This window comes from Aquarana catesbeiana, linkage group LG02, assembly GCF_042186555.1.
Source record: "Aquarana catesbeiana isolate 2022-GZ linkage group LG02, ASM4218655v1, whole genome shotgun sequence".
NCBI lineage: Eukaryota > Metazoa > Chordata > Amphibia > Anura > Ranidae > Aquarana > Aquarana catesbeiana.
In genome coordinates this window covers 85,983,255-86,000,395 of record NC_133325.1, presented here as the reverse complement: position 1 = coordinate 86,000,395, position 17,141 = coordinate 85,983,255, and the positions used below count along the sequence as shown (strand labels likewise).

The 17,141-nt window shown below is 41.6% G+C and overlaps 1 protein-coding gene across 2 annotated transcripts in view; it reads left to right on the top strand.

Annotated features, from left to right (window-relative positions):
* The window catches only part of CWF19L2 (CWF19 like cell cycle control factor 2), a 304,447-nt gene that overhangs the window by 11,760 nt on the left and 275,546 nt on the right, over positions 1–17,141 (top strand). For both annotated transcript variants that reach the window (XM_073613129.1, XM_073613128.1), the window contains exons 3-4: positions 9,963–10,079; positions 16,784–16,885. In XM_073613129.1, coding sequence (XP_073469230.1) covers positions 9,963–10,079; positions 16,784–16,885 — 219 coding nt within the window. The remainder of the gene's footprint in view (positions 1–9,962; positions 10,080–16,783; positions 16,886–17,141) is intronic.

The window sequence follows — 17,141 nt, the reverse complement described above, 5'->3', positions numbered from 1 at the left end:
CTTTGTAATATATTGCAACCAAACCATGTAATAGTGGGACTTTGATTTGTGCCTCAAAATGGTAACACAATTAAAAATGATTAAAGCTTTATTCCAACATATTAAAATACTATTAATATGGTGTTCACTTAAAAACAGTTTACAAACTTTATAGTTGTAGGAGTCGCTGCTTCAGACAATTATTGCGTACAAGGCATGAAAGCTAGTCGATGTCAAGGTTAACACATTTCGTGGGATTCTCCTCTTTCTCAGGACTAAATGACCACGGCTGATAAGACAGATGTAAAACTACAAATAAAAAAACACATTTTAAATGCACATCCTACAAATTATAATTCTTAAAATACACCAAAAGAAAAATACTAGAGTAGTATGATACGGTATTCTATAAATCTTGAGGAGGGGTAAGACAGAAAAGCAAACAGGAAAGAAAAAAAAAATATTAAATTGATACAATAAATTCACCACTACTACTACTACTACTACTAAACAAAAATTATGTTATTCACCTCCGCCTTTTGAAAAAAAAGCCCCCGGACTACAAAACAGAGGATCCAAGGAGGACCAGACACCATCCAAGTCCCCACTTGATAGAGTACTGAGCTGCCAATGAATGGCTGAGCGCTGCTCAGGCCGGCGCTATTTTGTTCTGGGTGTGACACAGGAATATCTCATCTCGTGCCCCTGGAACACAGCGCTATATACGGTTGGTAGCTTCAGCTACATACAGTTTATACAACATGCCTTACGGCCTCACATGTTAGTGAAGGAAATAGTTAATTTGGCCAGCTTGGCCCAAAAAACTACCGTGTTTAAACTGAATCCAAAGTTGGATATGAAATCTAAAAAAAAAAAAAAAAAATGTTTTTTTTTATTATTTACCAGGCAAGAAAAGTAACATACAGCATCAACTTCCATGCAATAATATGTGTACATAAAATGCAATACTCAAGGGTGGGGAGTACAGGTACTCTTCAAGGGAAAGAGGAGAGAAAAAAAAATATACAGTACATTAATAACCAAAATGTTCAACCCCTATAACTCCTACAGCAACCCAGAAGCTGTTCAACCTGGTATAAACATTTTAAAAAGGTCCCCCCCCCCCCCACCCCCAACTGGAGAGGAGTATCCTTACCAAAACATCCAAAAAGAAGCCCTCGCCCCATAATCCACCCAAACGAAAAGAACTGGTCCTCAAACCTTGTATGACATCTCCCATACTCATGCAATCATATGACCACTGGATTATCGTAATAATAATAGTAACAATCCCTCTCCCTCTTTTACGATTACACGTTATCATCAACCCCCCCCCCCCCCAAAGTGTCAGGAGAATCAACCCAGCGGAACCAAACCTTTCAAAATTTTTGGGGGGATCCCCGAGCCTCGTACATCATTCGATATAGCGGCAGATCCGCATTAGCTAACCTCATCCACATGTGCAGGGTAAGAGTCTCCTCATGTATCCACCTCCTTACTATAAGTTTGCGGAGGTAGAGAAACAGAAGCCTAAAACAGTTTTGTGGCAGCGTTTATCTCCTCATCCTTGATGACTTCGAGGAGACATAACAGGGGATTGCATACATTTGGGATATTGAAAGTATCAGCAATAAACTCCGTTACCCGGAACCCAAAAAGGCCTTACCCTTGAACACTCCCAGACCGTATGGATAAAAGTACCAGTACCTGTAGCAAAAAGTGGTTGTAAACGGTTTACAACCACTTTAAAGTGATTTTAAATGTTGTATTTTTTTTTTTACAACAAATTTGTCATACTTACCTGGTCTGTGTAATGGTTTTGCACAGAGCAGCTCTGATTCTCCTCTCCCTGGCTCTTCCTGCCTTCAGAGTACCCCAATAGCAAACTGCAAACTATAGCATAGAGTGCCGCTATAGCAAGGTAAAAAAACCTTCTGCCTTTTAGAATCACTCACTTCCTTCTCTTGCCCAGGACTACATGTCCCATTAGGCATTGCTCCTCATACATTTGCATTCATAAGTTCTCAGGCACTTACTGACATGTATGGACGGTATGTGTATTGCACTGTGTTTTCTGATATGTAAACAAATAATACATTCTGTACTCAGGCAAACTAATAGGCTGACCAACTAATTGATTATGAAAATAGTTGACAACAAATTTATAATCGATTATGTTGATTATTTGTTTCAGCCCTAGATAGATCTCAAGGTTCCTAAATATATGTGTAGGGGACGATGCCTGTGCCCGTTGGCCTCGCTGTCCGCCGGGCACCCGCGATTGCTGGTGAGAGAACAGGAACGTGTAAACACATCTGTGGATGTAAACACAGATCCACGTTCTGTCAGGGGAGAGGAGACAGATCATGTGTTCCCAGTATATAGGAACACTGATCGGTCTCCTCCCCTAGTCAGTCCCCTCCCCCCACAGTTAGAATCACTCCCTAGGTAACACATTTAACCCCTTGATCGCCCCCTAGTTTTAACTCCTTTTCTGCCAGTGACATTTACACAGTAATCAGTGCATATTTAGAGCACTGATCGCTGTATAAATGTCACTGGTCCCAAAATAGTGTCAAAAGTGTCCGATGCAATGTCACAGTCACAATAAAAATCGCAGATCACCGCCATTACTAGTAAAAAAAAGAAAATAATAACAATGACATATACCTATCGCTCATTTTGTAGGCGCTATAACTTTTGCGCAAACCAATCAATATGCACTTATTGCGATTTGGTTTTTTTGTTTTTTTTACCAAAAATATGTAGAAGACTACATATTGGCCTAAATTGAGGAAAAAAAAAATTATTATGTTATTTATTATAGCATATTTATTATTATTATTTATTATAGCAAAAAGTAAAAAATATTGTGTTTGTTTTTTTTTCAAAATTGTCCACTCTTTTTTTTGTTTATAGGGCAAAAAATAAAAACTGCAGAGGTGATCAAAAACCACCAAAAGAAAGCTCTATTTGTGGGGAAAAAAATAATTGACAGCGCAATTGTCATTCAAAATGTTACAGCGCTGAAAGCTGAAAATCGGCCTGGTCAGGAAGGGGGTGAAAATGCTCTTTATTGAAGTGGTTAAAGTTGAACTTTATTTTTTCCTAAAATAATGTCTTGATAGATCTCTTCAGACTGGCCCCTTTTGCAGGTATAGCTATGTAAAAACATTACAAATTAGTGACTATGCTGTTTAAAATCCAGTAATGTCTCATCCTACTCTGCACATGCTCAGTTGCTTTCTATTTTGGGCACTGTGCCTAAAATCAGAGCCACTAGAGGCCGTTTAGCTGATAGCTTTAAAATGTATTGCTACTGAAGGGGGAAGAAAGCAACAGGAATGACAGAGACACAGATTAAGGAGAGAGAAAAGAAAAGCAGAAGAGCGGACAGTACAAACTCTGCTGCCAGGAAGGCGCAAAAGAGTTAAACTTAGGTACATGGTTCGAATCTCGGCCGATTCAACAGGAACAGGCTGAGATTCGAACAATTAATCAGCAGGCTGCTTATACCAAGTTGATCGATCAACTTGGGTACAAGCAGCCTGCCAGATTCTTTAGCAATTTATCGCTAGCAGCTGCTAGTGATAATCACTGTTTTGCCCTCCCGGCCCCCCCCCCGCCAAGAGAAGACAATTGCTGATTCCCCTGTCAGCACTGTGATGGGGGACTCGTGCAAATTTCTTTCTGGCACCCTTACAAGGATAGTGTCTTACCTTATCTCCTTTCTCCCTCAAGGGCAGCCTGTGAGCTTCAGCACTATAACACTTCTGTCAGCCTTGGTCTCTATCTGAGCAAAGACATACAATCAAGGCTGGAAATGTAAATATTTTAATTCCAGAAAGTGACGTATAGTTTTTGAGACCAAAGAGTCATGTTGGAGTGGAAGAGGACTCCAGTGGCAACCTGTGAAGCTCTAGTGAACTCCATACCCAAGAGAGTTAAGGCAGTGCTGGAAAATAATGGTGGCCACACAAAATATTGACACTTTGGGCCCAATTTGGACATTTTCACTTAGGGGTGTACTCACTTTTGTTGCCAGCGGTTTAGACATTAATGGCTGTGTGTTGAGTTATTTTGAGGGGACAGGAAATTTACACTGTTATACAAGCTGTACACTCACTACTTTACATTGTAGCAAAGTGTCATTTCTTCAGTGTTGTCTCATGAAAAGATATAATAAAATATTTACAAAACTGTGAGGGGTGTACTCACTTTTGTGAGATACTATGTGTGTGTGTGTGTGTGTGTGTGTGTGTGTGTGTGTGTGTGTGTGTGTGTGTATGTATGTGTATATATATATATATATATCTCCCATCGTGGCAGCTGCCCACATGGACAGGATAGACGGTGCTCTTCACCACGGACAATCAGGCCACAGCCGACATCATCAATAAAGGTAGATCAAAGTCACTCCTCATCATGTCCTTCCTGCGCAGGCTCACGCAGCTGTCACTCCATCACCAGTTTTATATCTTCTGTAGACCTATTCCAGGCAAAATCACAGCTGATGCGCTGTCCTGTTTCAACCTTACTTTGTTTTTCCAGTAGGAGCCTGGAGCTGACCCAATAACTACTCCTGTCGTTTCTGACAAATGACTGAAGTCGCATCTCGCCAACTCAACCCAGCTCCTTGGCACGCAATACACTGAAGGCCTATCGCACTGCTTGGAACACTTACCGCAAGTTTTTGGCCTCTTGCCAAGGAGCAGCGATAGGAGACGTTAGACGCATCCTAGCCTTCATATCGTATTGCCACATGCAGCTGACCCTTTTCTCACAATACTATCAGGCTATACCTAGCCGGCGTCCAGCATTTCCTGTCCTTTCAGGACCCCAGTAAACCATCAGTATTCTCGGCCCGTGCAGTCAAGTCCTTCCTACGGGGCATACACAAGCACCAACCCATAGTCAGTGTCAAATGTCTACCTATCATGAGTGCCCTCTTCAGAGACCTGTCTGAAATCCTTACTCATTCTCCGTTTAAGGCTTTGCCCAGCCAAGTCATCCAAGCGACCATCTACGGTTTCCTACGAACTAGTGAATTTACCGTCAGTGGCTCAGGCAGTCTGACAATGCTCCGGTGCCACCTGACTCGCTTTCCAAACCATTACACCCTTCATCTCACAGTCTGAAAAACGCAACAAACCAGCCCCGGGGTTGACATCAACCTGTTTCAGACTAACAATGCCTGGTGCCCAGTGACAGTGCTTGACCGACAACTGTCCCATCTACCCAGTCAATCTGATTGTAGCTTGTTGCTACCCTTTCTAACCAGCCCCTTGAGTGGCAGCCAGTTTATCAAGCATGTCAGGATCCTCCTAAGCAACTTGGGCTTCAACCCCAGTCAGTTCTCTAGACATTCATTCCGGATTGGAGCAGCCTCAGCTGCCTCCCAATATGGAGTACCAGACCATGTAATCAAGAAACTAGGCCGATGGAAGTCTGCTTGTTTTACCACATACATCCCAAATCCTCAAAAAGAAATGACACATTCCTTCACCCAGCTGGCTCAATAAACACAAGAATCAAGAGTTAGTCCCCTATCTGAGTCTTTTGCTCCCTTTTCTTGGTCATACCGACAGACCACCAAGGCACACTTAAGGTCTATTTATGTTGTAAGTCTTGTCACATGTTTATGTGATCCCCATCTCTCTCGATCATAGGGCCGCTTCTATTATAAATAAGGCCAGTATGGTGGCCTGAATTTATGGGAGAAGCCCGGAGGGTATTTAAGCAGCCCACTTGCCCATGCTCTTTGTCGTTTCTAGTGCGCGATCCCCTCCCATCCTTCCCTTTTTCAGGACACTTCTGAGCTCATCCTTCTTCATAAACTACCCATTACTTACCTTGGGTATGCCCCCTTTTCTTGGCACACCGACCAGACCACCAAGGCACACTTCAGGTCTATTTATGTTGTAAGTCTTGTCGCGTGTTTGTGTGATCCACATCTCTCTCGGCCATAGGGCCACGAATATATATATATATATATATATATATATATATATATATAGTTTTAATACCGTGAAGGGCAGTAAAAGCAGACAATTGATCTGTGTTTTTACTACCCCCAGCCACTAAGCCGCAAGTAAACATGGCCAGCAGCTGTGTTCACCCCTTCCCGCCGACCGTATGCAGATATGCGTACTCGGCTTTCCGGGGTTATACCGGGATGATGCCCGCAGCTGCAGGCATCATCCCGGTACCGTTGTTTACAGCGGGCGATCGGCTACCCGAGTATAACAACCGATGCGGCTAAAAGCCGCTCGGTTGTTATACCGGAGGAGCGGGAGGGGACATCCCCCCCTCCCGCCGCCTCCCGCCGCTGTTACCCGGGCCTCCCATGCGATCGGGAGGCCCGGTGTCCAATCAGGAATCTTCGGCGGCTGGGGGCGGGCTGGAACGAAGCTGTGAGCGGCTTCTTTCCAGCCTTCTTGTTGTAAACGCGGAAGCGACGTCATGACGTCACTTCCCGTTTACTCGGCTGCCAATGGCGCCGAATTTAAAAAAGTACACAGTATTCAGAATCGCCGTTTTCGGCGATCTGAATACTTTGAAGTGTAAAGGAGGGATGGGGGGTCTTTTAGACCCCCCCATCCCTCCATAAAGAGTACCTGTCACCACCTATTACTGTCACAAGGGATGTTTACATTCCTTGTGACAGCAATAAAAGTAAAAAAAAAAAAAATAATTTTTTTAAACACAATTTATAAAGTAAAAAAATAAATAAAATAAATAAATAAAAAAATTTTTTTTAAAGTGCCCCTGTCCCCGCGAGCTCGCGCAGCGAAGAATACGCATACGGAAGTCGCGCCCGCATATGTAAACGGTGTTCAAACCACACATGTGAGGTATCGCCGCGATCGTCAGAGCGAGAGCAATAATTCTAGGCCTAGACCTCCTCTGTAGCTCAAACCTGGTAACCGTAAAAAATTTTTAAAGCGTCGCCTATGGAAATTCATAGGTACCGTAGTTTGTCGCCATTCCACGAGTGCGTGCAATTATAAAGGGTGACATGTTTGGTATCTATTTACTCGGCGTAACATCATCTTTCACATTATACAAAAAAATTGGGGTAACTTTACTGTTTGGATTTTTTTAAATTCATGAAAGTGTCCCTTTTCCAAAAATGTGCGTTTAAAACACCGCTGCACAAATACCGTGTGATAAAAAATATTGCAACAATCGCCATTTTATTCTCTAGATTCTCTGCTAAAAAAATATATATAATGTTTGGGAACTCTAAGTAATTTTCTAGCAAAAAATACGGATTTTAACTTGTAAACACCAAATTTCAAAAATAGGCTTAGTCATGAAAGGGTTAATATTACTGTCATGGTCAAAGTGTGGCGTGGCAAAACTTTTACCCCAAGTAAATGGGACCACTCTGCAGCCATGTGTAATGCGTGCAGTTGCAGAGGGGTTATACGGGCTTTCAATTGTTAACACAAGTTGCATATCAGCTTTTAGCCACCTGTCAAATGCCTTTAAAAAAAGCTGTCCACTGCTGATTGCCTTAAAGTAGGGTGGCAATAATGGCTGCACGTGGAAATAAGTAACATCTTAACAGTTACAATATTTAATAATTCACCTCTCAGGTGTGATAGGAGCAATGTGTTGGCAGCATCACACTGTACAATGCTACTCTATATATAGGGACTTCTCCAGAAGTATAACAACGTAATCCAATTCAATGTGGTTGGCATATGTATAAAAAGATGAACTCCAGGATTCTGCTGTCTTTGCATTTCCAGATCCCTCTCTCCCAGGCTCTGTTTAATCTCTGAGAAAGTGTTAATGGAAATTGCTTAGTTTTCATGTAATGAAGGATTTCCTGCCCCAGTGATGTCATCATGTCCCTCAGAGTAATGTGTTACTGCACATCACATCTGTGCTGGGAAACCACACCGCATATTTCATAATGCATATAGAAATAACAGTAGTGGCGGGCATGTGTGTGTGCGGAGCTGGGGCTGAACTGGCTTGTCAATCAAAAGATGCATGTGCAATGGGCACTTCAGACTGGGAGTCTAAAGCTGGGTATGCACAGGGAGTGTTTTTTTTTATTTTTATTTTTACCAGTGGGTTGAAGGAAAAAACGTAAGGGCCCCGCATCTGCACAAGCAATGTGGATGCAGGGATCGCCCCCATTGCGCTATTGTATTCTGACAGTGAGGAATCCTTTCTAGCCTCCCCCATCCATCAGAATACACTGATCAGCACTGCAGTCATTGGTTGCAAACGGTGTTCGACTGCTTCTGTTGAACAGATGGGTACGCACACAGTGAAATTCGTCCAGTTCCTGCTGAACCGACTTATTTTTGGTCCGTGTATACCCAACTTAGGACATTTGGGTTTGCCTGCTCCAGTGAGCAAGGACATAACTACATCCCCACTCTTTGAAAGCTGAACACAATAGACCCTGGATAAACCACAAATGCATTAAAATAAACACACTTTATTTATATATACGTCTAAAAACCAGAGGGGCATATAAAATCCCTAAATGTATCTAAAATGAATTGCACATCAAATGTATTTATATGCCAGCATTAGGACATAAACCCCCATACATTCTTACATACTTGTATAGGACCCAAAAATGAAACCACTACACCGTTCCTAGTTGGTTTGATTTAGGAAATGTTGAAGGACAAAAAAGTTGCTGTAGATGGATGAAAATATTCTAACGTGTTTCGGCCAAAAAGCTTCTTCAAGGGTACAGAGGGGTTATGTTCAAAATGTCATAGTATACTACTATCTCCGATATGCCTGTGCCCGCCAGCCTGAAATTCTCATTAACGGGAAAGACCGGAATAAGTCCTATCAACCAGAGGCCTGCAAATGGGCAAAAATCCTAAAGATTTCTTAGTGCCAATTTACAGACAAAAGGCTACAAGGACTTATTTATTTAAAGAGTATGTAAACCCAGCATTTCATATTTCTGATTTGAGCCTGCTGTACCATGTACTTGTATGAAAAAGCATTCTGTTGTCTTTGTGTTGCTTCCTATTGTGTTATATCCCTGGTGTTCCTGCCAGTCCCTCTGCTTTTCTATTAAAACCTGACCACACTAAGCAGGAGAGCATACCGTGGGAACTCGGCCTGCTCTCCTCCAATGATCAGACTTGTCCTGACACAGCCTTTCACTGGGAAGCTCAGTGTGCTGCTATTTCTACTCTCCGAGCTCTTATGCAGTTGAGAACAGAGGGAATGTGATCACTTATAAAAAAGGGTATTTATAATGTTTTTTTTTTTTTTATGTTTATACACAAATGCCTTTCATTTCTATTTTACATTTAATGGGTTGTTTTACAAGGTGATCGTTTACAATCAATTTAAGGTAAAAACTGATCTTTATACACAATTAAAATATTTCTGCCCGGAGTTCAGCTTTAAATGTAGGAAAGAAAAATGAATACTTTTATAGATGTATATTTTTTCATGGACTGTACAGATAGTCTCAGTCCGCCTGAATTTTTATAGGTGGTTGGCAGCCCTGACGGAAAACCATCTTATCTCATGCCAAGTGGAGACAGGAGATCTGTCAACAAAAAATCTCTGTAAGCTGCATTTTTCTCCCTATCCTGCTCACCCTGAGATCAGAGAGGACAGAATATCAGAGAGGACAGAGGATCAGAGAGGACGGAAAAGATCCAACTCTGCGCGGATACAGTTTTTAAGGCTCTGAACGTGGTCTGTGACTCATGTTTACATTGCATTCTCATTAGATGCCATCACTTACGCTGACAGCTTAGAAATGTATCCACGATTGTTTAAAAATACATGTACATACATAGTGTGCCCATGACTGCCTGGGCTCAGAGGAAGTGGGGGTGAATGATGACAATCCATTGAACCTGGCAGACTGGCATCTAAGCTTAAATGGTCTTTGGACTCAAGAGGGGGGCAAAAAAAAAAAAGCTTCTGTTTCTGTGCTGATAGACCTGCCGTTCATGAATCTTTTTATGTCTTTTCAGGAACATTCTGGAAAGAAGAAAAAAAAGGACAAACAGAAAAAGTCCAAGAAGGAGAAAAAGAAAAAAAGCAAGAAGGAGAAATCGGAAAGGAAAGGCAGCCCCTCGGATTCTTCAACGGTGCGAATCTAGGGAGATTGTATTGAGATGGAATTTTTTATTTTTTTTTCTCCTCTTCTAGGCTATGTGGCTTCATGCTGTAATTTAATTTAAAATCCATAGAAGTAAATTGTGCTTCAGTGCTGCATTGTTTATTTGCAGGCAAGGCTGCCATTATCCTATTGTAATTTCACCATCTAGTATCATTAATCCCACTGTGACGGGTAAATACTGGACGAATAGAAGAGCCACTGTCCCATATCGGCTTTGCACACAGGCCTTCATTAAGGAGAGGAGGTTTGTCATAGTGTTTCAGAGTGCTGTACTGGTATCATTGTGTGCAAATGACCTTCCCGCGAAAGTCTCTTTCTCTAGTAAATGGCTTCGTATTTTAGTGCTGGGAATAGGAATCCAGTTATTGCAGCATACTTGCCATACATGTTATGTTCACCTTTGTACAATATATAGGTAGGTAAACTAGCGCTTTACACTGAAACAGAAAAAGAAAATATACAGTTTTACATGGAATTTAATAATGGTAAAGGACATAAACGGAGCTAATTAAAGCTAAACCTCGGAAAAACAGTTAAATACCCAGTTGAAATGCTAAATAATAATGTTACCTGTTAAAGGTTTTGCAGTTCTGTCTGGCCAGCCATAAGGTTAACACAAATTAAAAACAAAGAAATAGCCAACACTCCTTAAAGTGTTTTGTTACCCTAAAAAAATGGATCCTGTTCCCTTAAAGCATGTTATACAACACTAGGGCTGCAACTAACGATTATTTTCATAATCGATTAGTTGGCCGATTATTGTGTCGATTAATCGATTAATCGGTTAATAACCTTAAAAAAATGTGTGGTGTATAATTTAGTTAATATGTAAAGTTTAAAAAAAGGCAATTTATTCTTAAATATCTCTATACAGTGGCAAATATAAATAACCAACTATATGGTTAGGGAGCAAAATATCGAATCCACTCTGAGAATAACAGACAGAAGAGATATACTGTATAAACTATTCTCCCCCGTACACACGGTCAGATTTTCCGACGGAAAATGTGTGATAGGACCTTGTTGTCGGAAATTCCGACCATGTGTAGGCTCCATCACACATTTTCCATCGGATTTTCCGACACACAAAGTTTGAGAGCAGGCAATAAAATTTTCCGACAACAAAATCCATTGTCGGAAATTCCGATCGTGTGTACACAAATCCGACGCACAAAGTGCCACGCATGCTCAGAATAAATAAAGAGATGAAAGCTATTGGCTACTGCCCCGTTTATAGTCCCGACGTACGTGTTTTACGTCACCGCGTTCAGAACGATCGGATTTTCCGACAATTTTGTGTGACCGTGTGTATGCAAGACAAGTTTGAGCCAACATCCGTCGGAAAAAATCCATGGATTTTGTTGTCGGAATGTCCGATCAATGTCCGACCGTGTGTACAGGGTATTAGAGGAGATATACTGTATATACTATTAGAGGAGATATACTGTATAAACTATTAGAGGAGATATACCGTATATACTATTAGAGAAGATATACTGTGTATACTATTAGAGGGTGAATCTGGTAAATATCATCAGACTCAGAGATCAAATTTTTTTTATTAAAAAACAAACAATGTCTTCCTTCAAAAAAAATGTAATTTTAAGAACGTTCATTCGATTTTCTAATCGTTAGTGGGGTCAAATCGACGTTCGCTTTCAACCACAGTGACCGAAAAATTTAGAAATAGAAAACTTCTTGGTCAAAGGAATTTTCAGACAGTGTATGTGGTTTTCGTTCAGAAATTACATTCATTTTAAAAACAGAATGTTAAAAACAAGTGAAAATTTCAAACAACATTCTTTCATTCAGCGAATGTACAAAGATTTTTTGTCTGAATATTCTTGTCTGAAAATTGATCCGTGTGGCCAGCATAAGGCTCGGTACACACCTATGCAGTTTGCTTTTACGTTTAGTAACATAATGGGATTAAAAAAACTAGCCCTTTATAGTACAAAAAAAGCAGATAATCACTACTGTAAGGGGTTCATTTTTTTTTTTACTGTAGAACTGTGAAAGTAATATTTACAGTAGCAATTTGCTCTTTTTGTACCATAAAGGGCTCATTTTAGTTTTTTTTTAACCCCATTATGTTACTGGCCGATTAATCGATTATGAAAATAGTAATCGATTAATTTCGTAATCGATTAGTTGTCGATTAATCGATTAGTTGTTTCAGCCCTATACAACACAGTGCTTGTGCTGTGTCATTTTCCCCCCGTATCACCTGAAATACCTGGCTGATCTTGCCTGGTTCTGCGCCCCCCCCCCCCCTGTAAACTGACCATGGTTTATCATGGCTGCTGAGCCCAGACACCGTGGTCAGTTTACGTGCCTCCATCACCCACAGCTCTCCTCTGTCCTTTCTCCCCCCGCCCTCCCTTCCTGTAAGCTCTGTGTATGTGTGTGTGAGCTACCCCTCCCCTACTGCCGCTACTAGTAGTATTTTAAACATTAAAAAAATGTACTGCCAGCCCCTCTCTTTTATCCAGCTATAACATGCAGTGTAAGTGTTTGTGGAAAGTGTTTAAATACGTTTCTTGTAGATATCTTCAGGTCACGTGACTTGCCGCCGCTCTCCACCTCCATCTAAGAGCTACAGCGGTAGGAGCCGAGTGGCCAGCACAGCGGTCACATGACCTCCAGGCTGACGACAGCGGGAGATCTCGGCTCCTCCCACTGTAGCCCTGGATCGGAGTAGAAGAGCAACTGGGAGTCTTGTGACCGGCCTGAAGATATCCGCAAAAATGGTATTTAGACTCTTTGTTTTCCACAAACACTTGCACTGTATGTTAAAGCTGCATAAAAGAGAGGGGTGGGTCGCTGGCATGCAGTGTAAGGTTACAAACACTTTAAACACTTTGGGGGGGGGGATTAAGAAACAGTGGTGTAAGCAAAATGCTTGCATGACTCTTCTAAACATCATTTTTTTTTATAATGGAACAAATTCTGCTCCAAGTTAACACATTGGGGTCAATCCCCTTTGTTATTAGGAGTGATCTGTTCTTTGTTCTGCCTTTTCTGTGACAGGCAGTAAGAGAACATCAGAGCTGGAGATGTAATCTCAGATCTCTCTGCCATTGCCATCTCCAGCCCCTCCAACCCTGTTTGGCTCAAAAATGGAAGGAGGAGGAGAGTGAGTGTTAATCCTGCAGGCTCTGCTCGTGTAGTAGTGTAATCACTGCACAAGCAGAGAGAAGGTTGTGAACTCGCATATTGTACAACAAGGGCACACCCGGCAGGAAATTGCGGCAGTTTTCTATATGGAAAACTGCTGTATTCCCTCTAATTATTCGCTGTAGAGCTGCGCTAGTTTTTTTTCACTCTAAAGTAGAAACTGGTGCAGGTGGCACAGATAGACCTGAAACAGGTCTATTTGTCTGGTTAGTTAACGTGGCACACGCCACTCCTGACTCATTCCTTAGTTAATACCCCAGTATGTATTAAAGCAGTTATATACCGCTGGCCTTTTTTTTTTTTTTTTTTTCCCCTGCAAGGTAGAGTCATAATGTGCTAGTATGCATAGAGTTTATGGTAAACTTACCTTAAAATGAATCTGTTCCAGTGCCGCAATGTCAGCGATGCATCCGCTTCCATCTTCATCCGTCTTGCTTCTAGGTTCGCGGGCTCCAGCTCTCTGACTGGCTGGAGCCACGATGACGTCACTCCTGCACATGCGCGCAGGAGCCGCCGTTCATGGTACAGGGTTTGGAAGGAATGGCACAGGTGACTGTTCATTCAGAGTGCATTCACTAGTGATGTCACTGGCTGCATGTAATGTAAATACAGTGCCTTGAAAAAGTATTCATACCCCTTGAAATTTTCAACATTTTGTCATGTTACAACCAAAAACGTAAATGTATTTTATTGGAATTTTATGTGATAGACCAACACAGAGTGCCACATAATTGTGAAGTGGAAGGAAAATAATACATGGTTTTCAATTTTTTTTTTTACAAATTAATATCTGAAAAGTATGGCCTGCATTTGTATTCAGCCCCTTTTACTCTGATACCCCTAACTAAAATCTAGTGGCAACAATTACCTTCAAAAGTCACCTAACTAGTAAATAGAGCCCACCTGTGTGCAATTTATTCTCAGTATAAATACAGCTTTTCTGTGAAGCCCTCAGAGGTTTGTTAGATAACCTTAGTGAACAAACAGCATCATGAAGAGCAAGAACAACACCAGACAGGTTAGGGATAAAGTTGTAGAGAAGTTTAAAGCAGAGTTAGGTTAAAAAGAAATATCCCAAGCTTTGAACATCTCATGGTCTCATGGAGCACTGTTCAATCCATCATCCGAAAATGGAAAGAGTATGGCACAACTGCAAACCTAGTAAGACATGGCTGTTCTCCTAAACTGACAGGCTGGGCAAGGAGATCATTAATCAGAGAAGCAGCCAAGAGGCCCATGGTAACTCTGGAGGAGCTGCAGAGATCCACAGCTCAGGTAGGAGAATCTGTCCACGGGACAACTATTAGTTGTGCACTCCTCATATCTGGCCTTTATGGAAGAGAAGAAAGCCTTTGTTGAAGGAAAGCCATAGGAAGACCCGTTTGCAGTTTGCGAAAAACCATGTGGGGGACAAAGCAACCATGTGGAAGAAGGTGCTTTGGTCAGATGAGACCAAAATTAAACTTTTGGCCTAAAAGCAAAACGCTATGTGTGGCGGAAAACTAACACCGCACATCACCCTGAACACACCATCCCCACCTTGAAACATGGCGGTGGCAGCATCCTGTTTTTGGGATGCTTTTCTTCAGTAGGCCAAGGAAGCTGGTCAGAGTTGATGGGAAGATGGATGGAGCCAAATACAGGGCAATCTTAGAAGAAAACCTGTTAGTCTGCAAAAGACTGACTCACTACCTTTGTGCGTTTTGGTGTGCTGCAGTTTAAAGAAAAAAGAAAGTCATGTATTTATCATGGGCTAAGCTTCACTGCCAGTCCATTAAAAAATGAACGTGTTACCTTAATGTAACGCGTCTTAACGCACAATAACCTAACACATGGGGTGAATGGGTCCTTGATGATTTTTCTTAAGCACATTACTGCATTCATTTGTGTTGTATTTTAAGTTTCTGTCTGGAGTTCAGCTTCAATAGGACAATATCTTTTCAACAATATTTATGCGCTTAATCCCAAATCTTTTCTCCTTGGTATTTTTATCATACAAGTCTGAGCATATACTAGTGTATAATGTGTGCTTAGCTGTCATCAGTGACCCACCATAAACATTAGAGTGTGGGCTTTTTAGCCATTTATTTATTATAGCTAGATTGATGAAATTTCACTTTTGATTGCTTATATAAGGCATAATTTTTCATCTTTATTTACCAACCAAGCTCTAGAGCCATTTTCACATTTCAGCTTATTATGGGCTTATTAAATCTGCAGTAATGTTATTAAAGTGGTTCTAAATGCAGAAGATTTTTTTTAATCTAAATGCATTCTAAGATAAAAAGCCTTCTGTGTGCAGTAGCCCTACTTAGTCCCTCTAATACTGCACGAGAGACTCGGCTGTAGGGGACTCTCCCTCCTCATTGGCTGAGACAGAAGCAAAGCGCCATTGGCTCCTGCTGGTGTCAATCAAAGTCAATGAGCCAATGAGGAGGGGCGGGGCCAGGCCGCGGCTCCGTGTCTGAATGGACATGGAGCAGCGGCTCGGCTCAGGTGCCCCCATAGCAAGCTGCTTGCTGTGGGGGCACGCAACAGGAGGGGGGGGACCAGGAGCGCTGAAAAGGGACCAGAGAAAAGGAGGCTCTGGGCTGTTCTGTGCAAAACCACTGTACAGAGCAGGTAAGTATAACATGTTTTGTTATTTATAACAAAAAACAAGACTTTATCACTTTAGGGCTTTTGCACATGGGAGCAAAAAAAAAAAAAAAGCCATGTTTTTTACTGATTTGAAATTAGATGCATTGTTCTCTATGGGACATTGCCCACAGCTGAGTAAAGATCAGCAAAACAGGGTTGAGTACAGAGCAGTAAAACAAAACTAGAACATTTTACATTCAAGTGTAGTAATTTACTCGCATACACGTGTTTACTCGTCTATAGGCATGTATACGTGAGTATCAATTAAGAAGAATTTTACTCATCTATACGCTTAGGCACCTTTACTCGCCTATACTCAACATTACTCTTTACACAGATTTTTTTACTCACAGATCTTCTGACAACATGTTCTTGAGTAAACATCAGTAAATTTTTACACCCGTGTGCAACTGACCATATGGTTTGAAACCAAAGAAGGCTTTCTTCTAGTGACATTGTCTTCCGAAAGTTATAGAAATTTCTCTGTATATTAAAGGCAGAAAGACATACAGTACGTTTTTTCAGTATGAACAGTGTTGCTTTTTAATGTGAAACATAGGCAGTTCTCTGTTCTGAGTCTCTGCCCAATGATCAGCGGGTGCCAGCAGACATCCAGCGTCCGGCACCCACAGATTGGCTTGTGCTGTGAATAATCACAGCAGAAGAGGGGGCTGCCAGCAGCTCACGTGCGTCCTGTAGGCGGAAGTGAAGAATTATGTATATATACGTGATCCTGCAAAGGAGAGCCACCCTGTAGCAGTAAATCTGCTATGGGGCGGTTAATAAGTGGTTAAGTTCTGGGAAAATTATCAACGATTTCTGTCATTTGTAAATGTGTTTTTTGGATCTTTTCAGGAGTCTGAGGGAGAATGGGTTGTGGCTGCCACAGCCAGTGAAAAGAAGGCATGGAAAATCCAGAAAGAGCCTCAGGAAAGTAAAGTTGGCCCAGCACTGGAGGTACAATTTTATTTATTTGCCATAGAATTTGTGTTTTAGCATTTTTGTGATTTGTTAGCTGTCACTTTTCCCGCTGAGATAGCACAGACCATGGTTCAGACCAAGACCGCCGTAGAGAATTTCAAGCACACTTATGAGTTCTTTTTAAAACCTAAGTCAGGGTTTCTCAGCCAGGGTTCCTCCAAAGGTTGCTAGGGGTTCCTTGAGCAATGACCAATTTTTGCCTCTCAGATAAGTTCCCACTGACACCATTGAT